We start from the raw sequence: 17,087 nt of genomic DNA on the forward strand, positions 1-17,087 counted from the left end.
ATGGGGGAGACGTCCCCGGCCCCCGCCTCGGCCTCGGCCGCCGCCTCGCTGGGCGCCCCCTTGTCGTCGGGGCCGGTGTCCCCTCTGGGCCCCCCGCGGGTGCACCGGGCGATCGTGGAGCGGCTGCGGGCCCGTCTGGCCTTGTGCCGGCAGCACCACCTGAGCTGCGAGGGCAGGTACGCCCGAGGGAGGGCCGAGAGCGCCGGCCGCGAGCGGGAGAGCACCCTGCAGCTGCTGCGCCTGGTCCAGCACGGAGGAGGGCCCCCGGGAAGGAAGGCCGGGCCCCGGCAGCAAGGCCCCAAGGCCCCCCCGGCCCCGGCCCCGGCAGCCGACTACTACCCCCCGCCACTGGGCAGCACTGCCCCCGGCACCGGCAGCACCGGCACCAGCAGCAGCCCCGGGGAGCAGAGGCACTCGGCCCTCATCGCGGTGAGTCCCTCCAGCCTGCCTTCCTCTCCCGCTTCTTTAGAGCTTTCTTTGGGTGCTTTTAAAGTCCCAAACTTGGGTCCTCCTCCTCCTCCTCCAGATGTTTTGGACTTCAGCTCCCAGAATCTCTGACTCTGGACAAAGTTGGCTGGGGCTTCTGGGAGTTGAAGTCCAAAACGCCTGAGGAGGAAGAGGAGGACCAAAGTTAGGGCATCCCTTGTAATGTTATCAAGCACCAGAGGACCAAAGTTTGGGCATCGATGTTCAAAAGGCACTGGAGGACCAAAGTTTGGGCATTGCAATAAGGAGAAGAAATAGTAACAGTAATAATAACAACAGCAACAACATGTGCACAATATTGGCTGGGGCTTCTGGGAGCTGAAGTCCAAAACACCTGGAGGACCAAAGTTTGGGCATCACAATAAGGAGAAGAAATAGTAACAATAACAACAACATACACACACGGTATTAAAGTGTTTGATAACACTGTTTAATAATATTGAATATGATTCCATTATTAGTAATATAATAGTAAAGAGTGTTATTAAACACTTTGATATTGTGCATTTGTGTGTGCTGTTATTATTGTTTCTTCTCCTTCTTGTCATGGACAGAGGTTGCACAAGTTATTGGTTTTGCTGTTCATATTGTTGTTGTCTTGCTGTTACGTTGGTTTTTAACTGATCTTATAATATTGCGTGTGTGTTGTTGTTGTTATTTCTTCTCCATATTGTTGTGGCCCGAGCTTGGAAAAGTTGGTGCAGAATGGTGCAAGTTTTAGAAGCTCCTCTGGCTTCTTCATCCGGCAAAAGTGTTAAAAATCCTATGGGGAGGAGGGGGCTTTAAAAATATGGTGATGGTAGTCACAGGCCTGCATTGTGTCAAGATGTTGTGGGTGTGTTGTTTTGTGTTGAGATAGTGTGGAGAAGTATCTATGCAGGCAGGCCTCCCTTCCTTCTGGCCATGTGGGCAACATACCTTTGGGGGGAAGGTATTAGCCGCATTTGACACATATCCCCCCTGTTGTTTCACCCATGGTTAGTTTGCAAAAGTGGCAACCCTCGTTTTGTCCTGTTTAGGGGGGTTGGATTCAGTTTTGTGAGCCTAAAAATACAGTGGACCCTCCACTTTCGCTGGGATCCCTGTGAAAGTAGAAAAAGTACAAGTAAAAAACCCCTATTTTTTCTAAAACCTGAGAGAACACCTCTCTCAGTCTTCCAGGGCAACTCTATGGTCAACATTGCCAGAAGCTGACTATAGAATTGTGTTGGAGGACCTACAAATGCCTAGGGAATCGTTCTCTCTAGAACCTCTAGGTCCTCCAATGGGGCTTTTGGCAGAGCTTGACAACAGAGTCCCACTGAAGGACCTCGGGATTCCTAGAAAGAGCAGGTTAATCCAATCCGTGAATGATCAGATCTGCAAAAGTCAAAGCCACAAATGCGGGAGGCCCAGCTGTGTGTTGCAATGAAACACAAACTGATGGAACTGGAGGAAGAAAGGAAGTAAAATGACTCCCCATATTTACACAGTCTCTGCTTAACACTTGCATGTTGGGAAAGGTAATAACAGGTAGAGTATTCCTTGGTGTGGCAAGGGGCCCAAATAAATTCAGAACTCAGAAATGTTACTTTTTGACTACTGCCCTCAGAATCCACCCTAGTCATCATGGACATGTTTTATATGGACACTGTGTGCTTTCCCCTCCTAAAAAGCCACAAATGGGGGGAAGAAGACACAGTCATGACAGATACGTCACAAACAGTAATGACAGATGTATCTACCAACGGTACATGATATGTATCATGGGTAAATGTATCAGCCATGACAGCTCAATGGAACTTCCATATTCAGGAGAAGTATATCTCTGAATAACACATGCTGGGGATACATAATGGAGAAGGGATTTGGGTTCCTAAATATCAGAACTTGAAACAAAGGGATCTCAAAGGCCACAGGAATACACCACTTCCCAAAGATAGCTGTCCAACCTCTGTTTAAAAACCTCCAAAGAAGGAGAGCCTGCCACTGTCCAAGACAGACAATTCCACTGTTGAACACCTGTTACATCAGTTTTCTGTAAAGACTCTCAAGGTATCACTATTCCATCTGTTCATTGACAATCTACAGCCTGATGCCACCAACAACATGAATCATAAATAAGCAAAATTATTTCTGCCATGGCTTTGGGGTGCATGGACCTTTGGGGACTATGTGCTACCTCTAAACCTGCACCACATAGGAAGGGTATGTGATGTTTGAGAAACAGATGCCAAGGAGTCACTTTGCAATACTACTTCAGCTATCCTCTTCAAACGCATATCTCCAGGTTTTGGCCTCAAGGAAAATATTTTGTCTGCAAATCTGTGAATGTGTGTATTGCCAAATCATGACCATCTCTAGCAATGTCTTCTCTAACACTTGGCTGAATGCTGCTGGGTATTTTAGCCTTGCTTCCTGGCTGTTGGCAACCGATGAGAGCATGGAACATGTTTTCTAGGCAATAATGATGCCAAAGTTTGCTTTAGGTACTGCCACCAGTTTAAAGCAAAATATTCCTTAATCCACAAATGAGTGTGTCTCAAAATCATTAGTCTCTCCAAGACAGCATGGAAATTTTATTTAAGAGGAATGAATACAGTGACATACTGAAGCTATCCATAACTGAACCAATGGCAGGATAATGTAGGTGACATTAAACTAGTCAGAACTGTTTTGTTTACAGGTATGAACCTTTATCACTATATCTCCGTTACCATGAATTATCCACTGGTGGGGTGTGAGGCTGCTCAGAGTCCTTTCACACTACACAATTATGTTAGGATTCTGTTTTAACTACCATGGTTGTTTCCTATAGAATCCTGGGGTTTGTAAAGCTAAAATCCTGGGGCACTAAGGCACGGTACATACCACCAACAAGTGAGGTACTGATACCGATTCTAGGGTTAGGGACCTCACAGCAACCGCGCGGTCCCTAACCCTAGAATGTGTGGGCGGCGTAACAATGGCGGCACCCTGTATACATGGGCGCCGCCATTGTTATGCAAGTGCTGTGCAGCATCCACCCCTGTGGCTTGAAAGGAACCTGGGTTTTCTGTGTTCTTTTTCCTTCAAGGGGAAGCCATGCGGTTTGGCGGCTGCGGCTTCCCTCTGAAGAAATTAGGCCACCGGCAGGCCGTCCCTTTGAGGCAGTCTGTCCCGCACCTAAACTTCCCTAGCTGAGAATCCAGTGTTGGCTGCGAGAGTCTCAAGAGTTGTGGTCCACAAAAGGAGCTTTCCCAAGCTCTGCCACTTTCTGAAATGATAATGCACTTCATTTGTAGGGCTTGGATGCAGTAACCATCAGTTTGAATGTGCATGATGTGTTCACCCCTATCCACTTGGTTAAATGTTTTACACTTCATTCCTGACAGCAAGATGTGGCTTGAACATATTCTGCTAGTTCACTGGATCATTTTGCACTTGGTAAAAGGGGGTGGGAAATGTTGTTATTCCCCTGCTTAATGTTTTCTGAATTTAAAGTCCTTGCACAGATGTTTTGTTGAGCAGAACTCAAGGGTCAGAGAGACCCAAAGAAGTGAAAAACAGGTGCTTTGGGGGAGAGAGGCCACTTGGTTGGTTGTTTGTTTTGTTTTTTAAGAGTGCTGCAAAACCACTATTTTCAGCCATCAAAACAAAACTTGGGCTTCCTTCCTTGAAACCAAGACTAGAGAGCACTTCACTGCTTCTAAGCACAGTTGGTTAATACTTAGAATATGGAATATGATTGTTTTGCTGATACAACAGCACACAGGGGAATTGTCCCATCTGGAGTACATTTGGCCAACTCTCAGGGCTTGAACTTGTAACTGTATTGGTTCAGATTTATTTCCAGCATGGTACAGCTATATTGTAAGGGAATAGTAGATGAAGCAAACACTCCAGATAGTACTGTATAGTGTATGTGTATCTGCCTTCAAGATGCCCTTTGATTTATGGTGACCCCATGAACTTCATAGGGTTTTCTTAGGTAAGGAGTACTCAGTGGTGATTTTGCCAGTTTCTTCCCTCTAGAGATATAGCCAATGGCACCTGGTATTTATCAGCAGTCTATCCAAGTACTAACCAGGGCTTACCCTCTTTAGTTTCCAAGATCAGACAGGAACTGATGCCTTACAGTAAATGAAACTGGTAGCGTTTGATGTCTAGTCTCTTGTTTAAACCTATTTGCAAGGCTAGTCCAAGGCTGCTGCTTCAAGATCCATCACCGTTTGTTCAAAATGAGAAGGCAGGAAAAGGTTGTGTGTCTGACAGATGGTGGATTTGGAATGTATAGTGCATTTCATGAATTTACAATCCTTTGCTATTCCTTGTTTTAGACATCCTTACCATAGGACATGGGTGCTTGAGATGTTTTAAATTGCAGCTCCCATCATCCCTCACCATAAGTGGTGGCTAGAGGTTAGTGGGAGTTTTAAGCCAAAAATCTTCTGGAGAGCCACTGTTGCCCACCCATCACTTACAACAACCCTGTAAAATAAGCCAGTATTATTAATCCATGGTGCAGATCTGGAGGAGACAAGATGACACTTTAAAATGGTAACTTTCTGTAGAACAATCTATTAAGTTCGTGTCTAAAATAAGATTTGAGCCATATTTTTATCCTTGTTTGTTTCAAATTATTTCTCCTTGATTTCAAGCTAACAGTACTGAATTAAGTTGCATTTACACCATAAACTGTGCTTAGCTCTGTGTAATTGTGTAGGAGATAGATGTTTTTTAGCTTGCTCAATAAATACAGCAAATGAGTAATGTTGCTTAATATGGTGGAGCCGAACAGATGTTTCTTAGTAGGAAGGGGGAGGGGAAAATGCTTGAGGTTTTCAGTTTTTGAAGCTGACCTTAAATGTGTTTTCCTATCACGCGTGAGACATATTGCATGTACTTTCAAGAACTTTTCAAGCCATGGCATGTTGCAAATGAATGACAGCTGAGGGGGAAAGGTCTTGATTCATTTTTTAAATTAAAAATCAATAAAAACAATAGCCAGGCGACAACAATAACAAAATTAGACAAAAATGCTTTAACTGTCTTATTTGTAAGGTATCATAAGGATAATTAATACTAGGGTCATCTGTTGGGAGATTCAGGACAGAAGAAAAAGGAAGAAATTCATTATGTAATGCATAGTTATACTCACTACCACAAGATGTAGTGTTAGCCTGGATACTTTTAAAAGCAGCATAGGCAAATTCATGTAGGATAAGGCTGTCAGTAGCAACTAATCATGATGGCTCTGTGTAAAAGGCCAGAAAAGGTAGCATGTCTCTATATATTCCTTGTTGAAGACTATGAACAGGTAGGTGCTGTTTAGTGTTGCCAGGTGAGTACTATTAAGGCCCTTAGATTTCAGAACCAAAACCTGAGACCTAGGGTGCATCTATACTGTAGAAACAATACAGTTTGACACCACTTTAACTGCCATGGTGCCATCCTCCAGAATCCTGGCATCTGTAGTTTTGCAAGCCACTAGCACTCTTTGGCAGAGAAGGCTAAATACCTTGTAAAACTACTAATTCCCAGGGTTATGTAGGCTTGAGCTACAGCACTTAAGGTGGTACCTAACTGCATTACTTCTACAGTGTAAATTATAGAATCATAGAGTTGGAAGAGACTTTCGCTCACACGGCCAGTACACAGTTTGCACACAGTATGCTCAGAGAGCTTTTTCCACTCACTGTATCACCCTTAGACATCTTCTGAGCCACACTCTACTTTCCATGGTTTCCTCTTCAGGACAAGTTAAATATTATGATTCTACAAACCTAACCCTTCACTATCCAATTTCAATACCTTTATTTTGGTTAGCTTTGTGTGGTGTTGCTGTTTGAATTACTAGCGTGTATTTTCACTCTTGCATATTTCTAAATTAAAAAAATATATATTCATCCAACTTGGAGTCCTCTAGCAGTTAGTGCTGGTATAAATAGGGGGAAACAGTCCTCAAGTTATCCAGCCTCCTTGAGCTAAGCAATTCTCCCAACATGTAACAAAATGCTGACAAGAGTTGGTGGGGACCTCCAGTCCCCTTCACCTTTTGGGGTAACAATATGATCCAACAATGTGATGCTGCAGCAAAGAAGGTGAATGCTATCTTAGCCTACATTAATAGAAGCATAGTTTCCAAATCAAGAGAATCAATATTCCCACTATATAGTCTGCACTGCTCATCTGGAATGCTGTGTTCAGCTCATAGAATCATAGAGTTGGAAAAGGCCCCAAGAGTCATCCAATCTAACCTCCTGCCATAAACAATTCAAGCACTCCCGACAGATGGTCATCCTGCCACTGTTTAAAAACCTCCAAAGAAGGAGATGCCACCATTCTCTGAGGCAGTGTACTCTACTGTCAAACAACTTATTGTCAGGAAGTTCTTCCTGATGTTAAGGTAGAATCACTTTTTCTATAGTTTGCATCCATTACTCTGGGTCCTAGTCTCTGAAGCAGCAACAAACAAGCTTGCACTATCTTCAGATGCAACCATAGGGATGGCCTCTTGTAACAATTGTAGTGAGCATGAAGTATGATACATTAAACATCATCCCTAAATCTAGCAGAAGAGTACAGATATGCAAACTTTGTCAAAGTAGTGCTCTAGCCTTGAAATGCTTCCCCCTCAATATGAGACCAGAAAAAAAGGTTCTAGGCACTGAGAACTGGGAACTTTTGTGCTACTGCACCTCCATCTTATTTTGTGGGCTTCTCTTGTGGGAGCTAGTTAGCTATTCTGGGCAGAATGCTGAAGGGAGAAGGCCTTTAGTCTTAGCCAGTATACCTCCTGCAGATCTTGGAAAAGTTTCTGCAGTCTCCCAGTTACTGATCTGCTGTTATGTATCAGAACTTTCAAATGTTGTTGGACTCCCATTCCTATTATCCTTGAACATGATGGATGAGGTTGATAGGCACACTGGTGGCGCAGTGGTTAAATGCTGGTACTGCAGCCACAAGGTGGTGAGTTCAATCCCAGGGTTCTGAGTTCACTCAACTTCCCATCCTTTTGTAGGTCGGTAAAGTGAGTACCCAGCTTGCTGGGGGCAATTGGTTTACAGATTGTAAACCACTTAGAGAGTGCTGGGTTCATTGGGAAATTTAGTTTTTGGACTATTGCTCCCAGAATCTCCTGTGCAAGGTTGCTGGTATATTGTGTGCGCTCTAGTCCAAAAAGTAATAGTTCCAAGCTGTGCACTGCAATAGTGAAGTGGGAATCCATGGTATGTGATGTTAAGATGCAACTGATCAGGAAACCTGGTACAGAAATTAGTTCCATCAGCCCATTGTCCATACAACCATGTTCCCTTGACTGATACATGACTTCAGGACTCATATAACGTGTAGTTTGGGATTGTGGGGGCTTTGCCTCTATTTCTTCCAACACTGAGAGAGCAAAGAGGAATAGTGGGGAATAGAAAGAGGGGCAGGTGTTGGGCATCAAAGGATAGGACCCCGGGGGCCGGGATCAAAGGCAGAAATAAATATCTTCTCACACATCACAAATTTCATAATTTGAAGTCTCTGGTATCCTTCAGCAGTTTACACAGGTGCAGCATTCCTGCTCTCAGGGTTTGCTCTCGTGCCAGCACATGCAAATGGCTTCGTAGGAGTGCCAAAATCCTCCATGTGGACAAGGTCCAAGAAAGGCATAACTCCCCTAGAAGGTTTCCATTGCAGTATCGTATGCAGTCTGTTTCATCTCCAGGTGAAGCCAAGATCAAGTCCTTTGGGGCTGTGTATTTCTTAAAGAGACCATCTTAAGAACTCATCATGCTGCCTTAGGCCTGGTCACACTCTCTCCATCTGTCTCAGTATGGTCTACTCTGAGTGGCAGCAGCTCTCTCCAAAATTTTAAACCAAGGTATCTCCTGTCGTCTATCACTTCATCCTTTTAACAGGACACACCAGAGATTCAATATGGGGCTTTCTACATGAAAGCATGTGTCTACCACAAGTTATGGTCACCTCTTCTATCAGGTTGGGTGATCTTGTGCCAATCTCTTCCCATACACACTCTGATCTACCTCACAGGGTATATGTGGGGAAAAGTCAGGAGTAGGAGTACCCAATGCATAAAGGACCATCCTTTTAGATATTGTTGGACACCCACTCCCATTATCCTTGAACCTTTGGCCATGATGGCTGAGGCTGATAGGAACTGAAGTCCAGCAACTTCTGGAGGGCTCCTGTACTACAACTTTGGTATGCATGTAAGAAACATATCAATTCTCAACAGATTTATGAAAGCCTAAGTAAATACAAGAAGAAAATTAGGGGGGAAACTCCCTGTCCCTCCTCCCCCAAAAAGTCCTTTTCTCTTTTGAAAAAAAAAGAAAAAAGGGGATTGTGGCATATTTTCTTTTAGAATTATGAATAAAATATTTAAGACAAGGTGTTCACATATTTACTACCCTAAAATAATTTCTAAAAGGTATGTAAGAGGAAGAGTTTTGGATAAGGATTGGTGTAGTGGTTTGAGCATTGGAAGTGTCTAGAAACCAGGATTAAAATCCCCACTCAACCTTGGGCAAGTTGTACTCTCTCAGCCTCAGAGGAAGGCAATGACAAACCCCCTTTGAACAATTTTTTTGCCAAGAAAACCCAACCATAGGTTTGCCTTAGGTTCACTATAAATCAGAAATGACTTGAAGGCACACAGCAGCTATGTACAACATTAGACCAGCTAGTTAAAATGATGTACAATGTCCTTGACTTGGTTTTCTTTTCTTGGTTCATTTTACGGGAATGTGTGTGTTATGTCTGCTGAACACTGTGAAGAAGCAGTGGAGACCAATGTTTTTCTCTGTTTATTGATGTTGATAGTTTCTTACATGCATTTATTGCCTTCTCCTCAAACTGGTAAAACCAAAGAGTTTCCTTACAGTTCAGGTATTCTGTACAGTTCAGGACCTTGAGAGAGACGTTTCTAGCTTTCTGCCAGTCTCCAAAGAGCTACAAGATCCTTTTCCATAGTGATGAAGTCTAACACAGCTATGTCTTTGAATTCAGGACTTTGTAACTCCATTTGTTACAAAACAAACATTAAAAAGTTGGTTCAGTTTGTAATTATTTTCTGCATAAACTCTTATTTCTGACATGTCAGAAATGATAATTTTATGTCAAACCAAGCTATATATAATGTGTTTTATGTTGCAACAAAGTGGCATGCCATCAATAAAGGGTGTTAATACTTTATTGTTCAATTTTTCTGAAAATTTCCATCAATTTTTGTTTTTGGGAAGGAAAACTAGGGGGAAAACACATTTTTCCCATGGTTTCAAAATTTCCAGAAATCGTTAGTTTTCAATGTGAAGCTCATACTCCCTTTAACCATGATATTTATTTTACCTTCACAGAGCTATCATCAGTCATATAGTGTAAGGTATGGTTTGTGTCCATCAAGGGCTATATGCTTCCAAATGGAAGCCATAAACCTATAGACATGTACTTACTTGTGTCAAATGATTTTCCCATTGAGATCTAAGAAAAAAACTGAAAAGTGAGAAGGCAGAGAATCAGTTGGAGCTGTCCCTGCCAAATTGGGATATTTGGAGAGTATGAGTTTGTGATTTTGGAGTGGGTTTGTCATAGGAGAGCTGTCCCCCAAAGTACAAGAAAGGGGGGAAATGGCCCCCAGATCTTTGGAAGTTATCCATCCCGCACTGATCATAGGAATCTCAGGGTTGTCCCCCCAAAATAGGAGGCAATTTTCCAAGGTCTGCATCAGATGTCATCCACCGCTTTAGCCTCATTTCCAGGTACTTCTGTGGCTTTTCAACGCAAGTTTATTCAGAGGGGATTTGCCATTGCCATCCTCTGAAGCAGAATGTGACTTGCCCAAGGTCACTCAGTGGGTTTACCTGGCTGAACCAGGATTTGAACCCAGGTCTCTCATAGTCCAGCACTCAGACCACTACACCACACTGGCTGCATCCACAGTGGCAAACTGCAATAAAAACTAAAGTCATTGCAACACGGCAGAGAACACAGTAACCAGGAGGACTTTGCTGAAATCATTCATCTCCTTTTAAATAGTTCTTTCTCTTTGAACCAGGCTTGAACTAGACAAGACTTTCAAATGAAGTACCCTACTGTAGCATTAGATTCTTATTTTGATCCCGTCGGGATCATATAGACCATAAAGATTTGCTGTTCATCTTTTGCTGCTGCTCGGAGGGCTTCAGCAGTCCTCTTCCTTCTGTGTTTACACAGGTCAAGAGGTAATGGAATTGCCATGGTCTGTGATACCCTTGAGGCCCAGTGAGTGACGTGTTCTTGGAGATGGTGGTCTTTTGGATCTGTGTTGAAACGCTGACCTTTCAACCTTGGAAACCTTCACTTCCTTGTGTTCATTTTCATTTCCATTTTGTGGTAAATCAGCATCTTGAACAGGTGTTTTAGTCAAATAACAGATGGCTTTCAGATCATCATCCAATGAACTGTTTATCAAATTAACTTTTAGAGAGACGATGGGGAGGAATGGATACATGTTGGATCAACATGTGGGCAAAGGATCCAGATTCATGCCTAAATGCAGAAGTCAGATTCCTGAGGAATGTCTTTTATACAGTGTGTGCGTGCGTGTGTGCATGTGTACGTGTGTGTGCACAGGAATACCTCTGTTAACAAAGCCTTTGACAAAGAAGCTCCTTCTTCCAAAGTCATGTTATGCCTGCCCATTTCCCCTTTCTTTTTCATTCTCTTCATAGCTGGAAACCTTTTAGCTGCATCCACACTGGGAGGATGATGGAGGAGGGCTGGAGAAACACAGACTTTCCGTGTCAGATTGCAGGGACATTTCTGCAGCAAACAATACAATAAAGCCTGAACTGGGAAATAATAAGATTCTACTATAGCCAATCCTACTGTAGCTATGTATGCCTGCCTACAACAGTCAAGCTAAACTGTAGCTGCCTCCAGAATCCCTTACTGAGCATGTATAAATAGCCAAATGGAGAGAAAAGGAAAGAGAAGATAAACCTATCTTACCAGTTACAGCCAACATGTTTTTAAAACGCATAGGCATGATCCAATACAGGGTTCAGAAAATATCCTCTCTTTTTTATTATTATTACAACTCCCACGGTCATCCCACTATAATTGGGTGAATCTGTCAGTTTTACTTTTTTTCTTCATTCTGTTGTTTACTTTGGGGAAGAGATGGGTGGACTGCAGCCTTCTAGAAGTTGGAGTGCAACTCCAAGTGCTCCTCACTGTTGACTATGTTGGTTACGGCTCACAGGAGTTATGGTCCACTCCTGCTTTAGGAGTTTGTAACATTTGTATTGGTAGCATAGTCATTCTTTTGGGTTTAGTCCAATTTTGCAAACTGAACCACAAAATATCACTCACCTGTCAGAATTTCCCAGAGTAGAGTAAGAAAAGCTCATTTTCCTACAGCTTTTCAGTACAAGTATTCCCAAGTTACTTCCCAAAAAGATAGCTTTCCCAAACTATGTTTCTTTCTTCCTCTACTCATATCCACTTAGTTTTCTGTACCGGTTACTGTGGAGAGGCACAAGTGCACCATCCTTCCTCTTCTAGGCTGCTTGCAATTCCTGGCTGCCTGTGCCTACAAAGCTAGGTCTTAAAAACAGGTTTGCCTTAATATATAACTTTGATACTTTTTAAAAAAAGGTAATAAGCAAAAAAAAAAAAAAAAAAAAAGGTAATAAGCAAAGATGTAAACAGCCTTGTTGTATCCATCCATCCATCCCTTTGTTTATATTTTGCCTTTCTCCCAGGCTGGGACTTGAAACAGCTTCCAGAGACAGAATACAATAAATCCCATATAGATAAAAACATGCAAAATCAATGTGAGGTCAAAGGCTTTCATGGCCGGCATCCATAGTTTTTTGTGGGTGTTTTGGGCTATGTGGCGCAGTGGTTAAATGCCTGTACTGCAGCCATTCACTCGAAACCACAAGGTTGCGAGTTCAAGACCAGCAAAAGGGCCCAAGCTCGACTCAGTCTTGCATCCTTCCGAGGTCGCTAAAATGAGTACCCAGACTGTTGGGGGCAAATTAGCTTACTTGCTAATTAGCTTATTTGCTGTTCACCGCTATGATCTTTGGAATAGCGGTATATAAATAAAACAAATTATTATTAATTATTATGTGGCCATGTTCTAGAAGATCAAGATTAAAACAGTATTAAATAACAACAGAATTAAAGTCCATTGAAATTGTACTGTAAACTGGATTTAAAATGATAACAGCACCGTAAAAGTCATTTTTGTTGAAAATCAGTTTCCAAAAGCTTGCTGGAAAGGAAAACAAAAAAGGAGCCACCCTAACGTCCCTAAGGAGGGAGTTCCAAAGCATGGGAGCAGCCACAGAGAAGGCCTTCTCCTGTTTTCCCACCATCTGTACCTGTGATTGTGGTGGGTTGAGAGAAGTGCAGATCTTAGAGCTTGGGCAGGCTCATACACCTTCCGATATGAGCCTGCCCAAGCTCTAAGACACATCTTCTGTTGACTTATGGCAACACCATGAATTTCATTGTTTTCTTAGGCAAGGAGTACTCAGAGATTGCTTTCCCAGTTCCTTCCTCTGAAATACAGCCTGCAGCACAGTTCTTCAAACAGCCTGGACCAGAGCTTCTATAGGGCTTTATAGGTCAAAAACAGCACTTTGAATTGTGCCCAGAAACAGACCGGCAGCCAGTGGAGGTGTTGCAGCAATGGAGTTGTGTGCTCACTGTGACCAGCTCCTGTTAGTAAACTGGCTGCAGTTGTTTGGACCAGTTGAGGTTTTCAAACACTTCTATCTATATCTGACCAAAGGCTAGTTTGCTTCAAGTTTATGATTCCACAGGGAGCAAACACTTGCCTGTGAGAAACACACCAGGACAACAAGCATTAACTACAGTGGAACCTCGCCATACGCGGGGATCCGTTCCGGATCCCGCCGCGTATGGCGATTTCCGCCTATGCTCGAGCCCCATTGTAAACAATAGTGCACGGCGGCGTGGAGGTGCACAGGGCGCAACGGGCGCGCGCGAGGTGCAACGGGCGCGCATGCCCATTCAACTGAATGGGACGCGCCGCCCCGTGCGCGCCCAGCGGCTTGAGCGCGTACGCTCAAAGCCACTTATAAAAAGTCCGCGTATGCGGAGGCCCCACTGTACATCCTTAGTCTCTCTGTGGTTGTCCTACAACTAATCTCAGAAAAGGAAAAGGGTGCTCAACCTGAGGATAATGGAGTAGAGGACAGAATAGGGAAATTTCAGCACAGAATAAGTAAGGAGATAGTAGAGGAATACCTTGTTAATCTAAATGAATTTAAGTCTCCAGGACCAGATGAACTACATCCAAGGGTATTAAAAGAGCTGGCAAATGTAATATCGGAGCCGTTGGCAATAATCTTTGAGAACTCCTGGAAAACAGGAGACGTCCCAGCAGACTGGGGGAGGGCAAACGCTGTTCCCATCTTCAAAAAGGGGGAAAAGGAGGATCCCAACAATTATTGTCCAGTTAGTCTTACCTCAATACCAGGAAAGATTCTAGAGCAGATCATTAAACAGAGAGTCTGTGAACATCTAGAAGGCAATTCCATAATCACATAAAGTCGACATGGGTTTCAAAGAACAGGTCATGCCAGACAAATCTAATCTCTCTCTCTATCTCTCTCTCTTTTTTTTTTTTCCTTCGATAAAATTACCAGCTTGGTAGATGAAGGGAATACTGTGGATATAGCATATCTTGATTTCAGTAAGGCCTTTGACAGGGTTCCCCATGACATTCTTGCAAACAAGCTAGTGAAATGTGGGCTACACAAAGTAACTATTACATGGATTTTTTTTTGGTTGACTGGCCGAACCCAAAGGGTGCTCAACAATGGCCCCTTTTCATCCTGGAGAGAAGTGACCAGTGGGGTCCCACAGGGCTCTGTCCTGGGCCCAGTGCTATTCAACATCTTTATCAATGACTTGGATGACAGAATTGGGGGCATACTTATCAAATTTGCAGATGACACCAAACTAGGAGGGGAAGCTAATACCCCTGAGAACAGGATCAAACTTCAGAATGACCTTAATAGATTAGAAAGCTGGGCCAAAGCTAACAAAATGAATCTCAACATGGAGAAATGTAAGGTACTGCACTTAGGGTGGAAAAATGAAATGTATAGATATAGGATGGGGGACACCTGGCTGAACGAGAGACTTATACGTGTGAAAGGGATCTAGGAGTCCAAGTAGACCACAAGTTGAACATGAGTCAACAGTGTGACGCAGCAGCTAACAAGGCCAATGTGATTTTAGCCTGCATCAATAGAAGTATAGTGTCTAGATCAAGGGAAGTAATAGTGCCACTCTGTTCTGCTCTGGTCAGGCCCCATCTGGAATATTGTGTCCAGTTCTGGGCACCACAGTTTAAAAAGGATTTTGAGAAACAAGCGTGTCCAAAGGAGGGAGACTAAAATGGTGAAGGGTCTGGAAACCATGTCCTGTGAGGAATGACTTAGGGAGCTGGGGATGTTTAGCCTGGAGAAGAGAAGGTTAAGAGGTGATATGATAACCCTGTTTAAATACTTGAAGGGATGTGACATTGAGGAGGGAGCTAGCTTGTTTTCTGCTGGTCCAGAGACTAGAACCCGGAGCAACAGATGCAAGCTCCAGGAAAAGAGATTCCACCTCAACATTAGGAGGAACTTCCTGGCAGTAAGGGCTGTTTGACAGTGGAACAAACTCCCTCGGAGTGTAATGCAGTCTCCTTCCTTAGAGGTCTTTAAACAGAGGCTGGATGGCCATCTGTCGGAGATGCTTTGATTGAGATTTCCTGCATGGCAGAATGTGGTTGGACTGGATGGGCCCTGTGGTCTCTTCCAACTCTATGATTCTATGATTTGCAAAATTGGACTAAACCCAGACGAAACCTATGATTGGTTTACCTTGGAGTTGACATAAGTCGGAAACAACTTGATGACATATAACACACACACACATACACACTGCCTCTGGTATTTGATAGAATGTATAGCCATCCTGGTTAGTAGCCATAAATTAGGAGGTGCACACAGGTCTGATTTTGTGTGTGTATTTATGTGCCATTAAGTCATGAGTTATGGTGACCCTATGAATTTCATAGGGTTTTCTTAGGCAAGGAATATGCAGAGGTGGTTTTGCCAATTCCTTTCCCTGAAATATAGCCTACAGCACCTGGTATTCATTGGCAGTCTCCAATCCAAGGGCTGACACTGCTTAGCTTCCACAATCAGATGGGATCTCATGTCTTTCTTTAAAAAGGCCAGTTTGATACAGTGAGATAGCTTCCCCATCAGAAACATCTGTCTGTGTTTCTGAGAATTACAGCATTCTCACATATTTGGCTTAAAATTTTTGTGCTATTATTATTATTGACTTCTTCAGCATCATTAGGCTGGCAGTCATGGCAAATGAGCCTGGCAAAGCACTCTCCCCCTCTCTCTCTCCCTCCCTCCCTCTCTCTCTGTCACACACACACACACACACACACACACACACGTTTGTGCGTGCATGTCCCCTATTTCAGAAAATGTTTCACAGTGCATAATATTTACCCAGCAGACTAGTTTAATTTGCCCAGAGCTATTTTGGTCTATCCCACAAATATGTGTGTCAGCCTTTATGAAAAGTAGGCACTGTGTTGTATGTGTAGGGGAGATTTCAAAGTGCAGATAGCGTCTCGTGTAATACTAAGTAAAGGAGATCACCAGAAGTTTCACAGACTGGTTGGTGGGGCTGGTGATAGTGAATACATTAATATTAAATCTTACTGTGCTTTGTAAGACACAGTTAAAAGCAACAGGACCTAGCACTGTGTCCCTGATCTTGTACAAGTCACTAGAGAGTACAGGAAGGTTCAAGTGACGTTGCCCATGTATAATTATACCTGAAAGCATGTAGTGATGGAAAGAACATTAAAAAATGATAAGAAATCATGTTGAAAAAACCATGATGAGAAGAATTCTGGATTGACAGTAATCTTCACACGAGGAGTTTTGCAGCTCAGATCCAGAGTTACTCCTGGTCCAGCCATGCGAATTCACGTTAAAACATGATGTATTATCACATTTCATTGCTTTCTATGGAGGGTCGTTCCGAGGCAGATCCACAGTGAATCTGAAGTGACTCCTCATTTTTGTGAATTCGGTAACAAACGAATTCACAAAAAGTATTTCCAAGCTCACTTCAATTTCAGTCCAAATTGGTCTGGTGTGGAATGCAACTTTGCTCTTGTCCTCATACACCCCCCCCCCCCCAAACCTCCATGGTGGCAAATTTCCCGTGATGTGGCTGCAATTTGCTTCCGGTGCTCCTTCAAGAACAAAGGGCACGTCTGGATGGAGGGAGGGATGGGAGCAATGAAGGGGGCAATCAGAGGCTGGGGGAAAAGATGACAGGAACAATTCACGTGAGTCTAGCATTCACATGAAACAGGAACCAGGAGGTTGCGGGGAGAGATAGGTGCAATCAAGGGGGTAATCAGAGGACGGGGAGAGAAGGAGGGCGACAGCCCACAAAGGCTCTTTCTGTAACAAGAATTTGAAGATTTTAATGGTGCCTCTGCTGCAGGAGACTAACCTTGGAAACCAAAGCTGCATCAGCACTGCAGAATTAGTGCAGTTTGACACCGCTTTAATTGCCACATC

At 43.4% G+C, this 17,087-nt stretch overlaps 1 protein-coding gene across 1 annotated transcript in view; it reads left to right on the forward strand.

Annotated features, from left to right (window-relative positions):
* MAML2 (mastermind like transcriptional coactivator 2) overlaps positions 1-17,087 on the forward strand; it is a 232,344-nt gene continuing 215,257 nt past the window's right edge. Inside the window, exon 1 of the mRNA XM_089508476.1 lies at positions 1-429. Within this exon, the coding sequence (XP_089364602.1) occupies positions 1-429 (429 nt within the window). The remainder of the gene's footprint in view (positions 430-17,087) is intronic.

Source organism: Sceloporus occidentalis, unplaced genomic scaffold, assembly GCF_023333645.1.
Source record: "Sceloporus occidentalis isolate IW3139 unplaced genomic scaffold, rSceOcc1.0.p SCAF_2, whole genome shotgun sequence".
NCBI classification, from domain to species: Eukaryota; Metazoa; Chordata; class Lepidosauria; order Squamata; family Phrynosomatidae; genus Sceloporus; species Sceloporus occidentalis.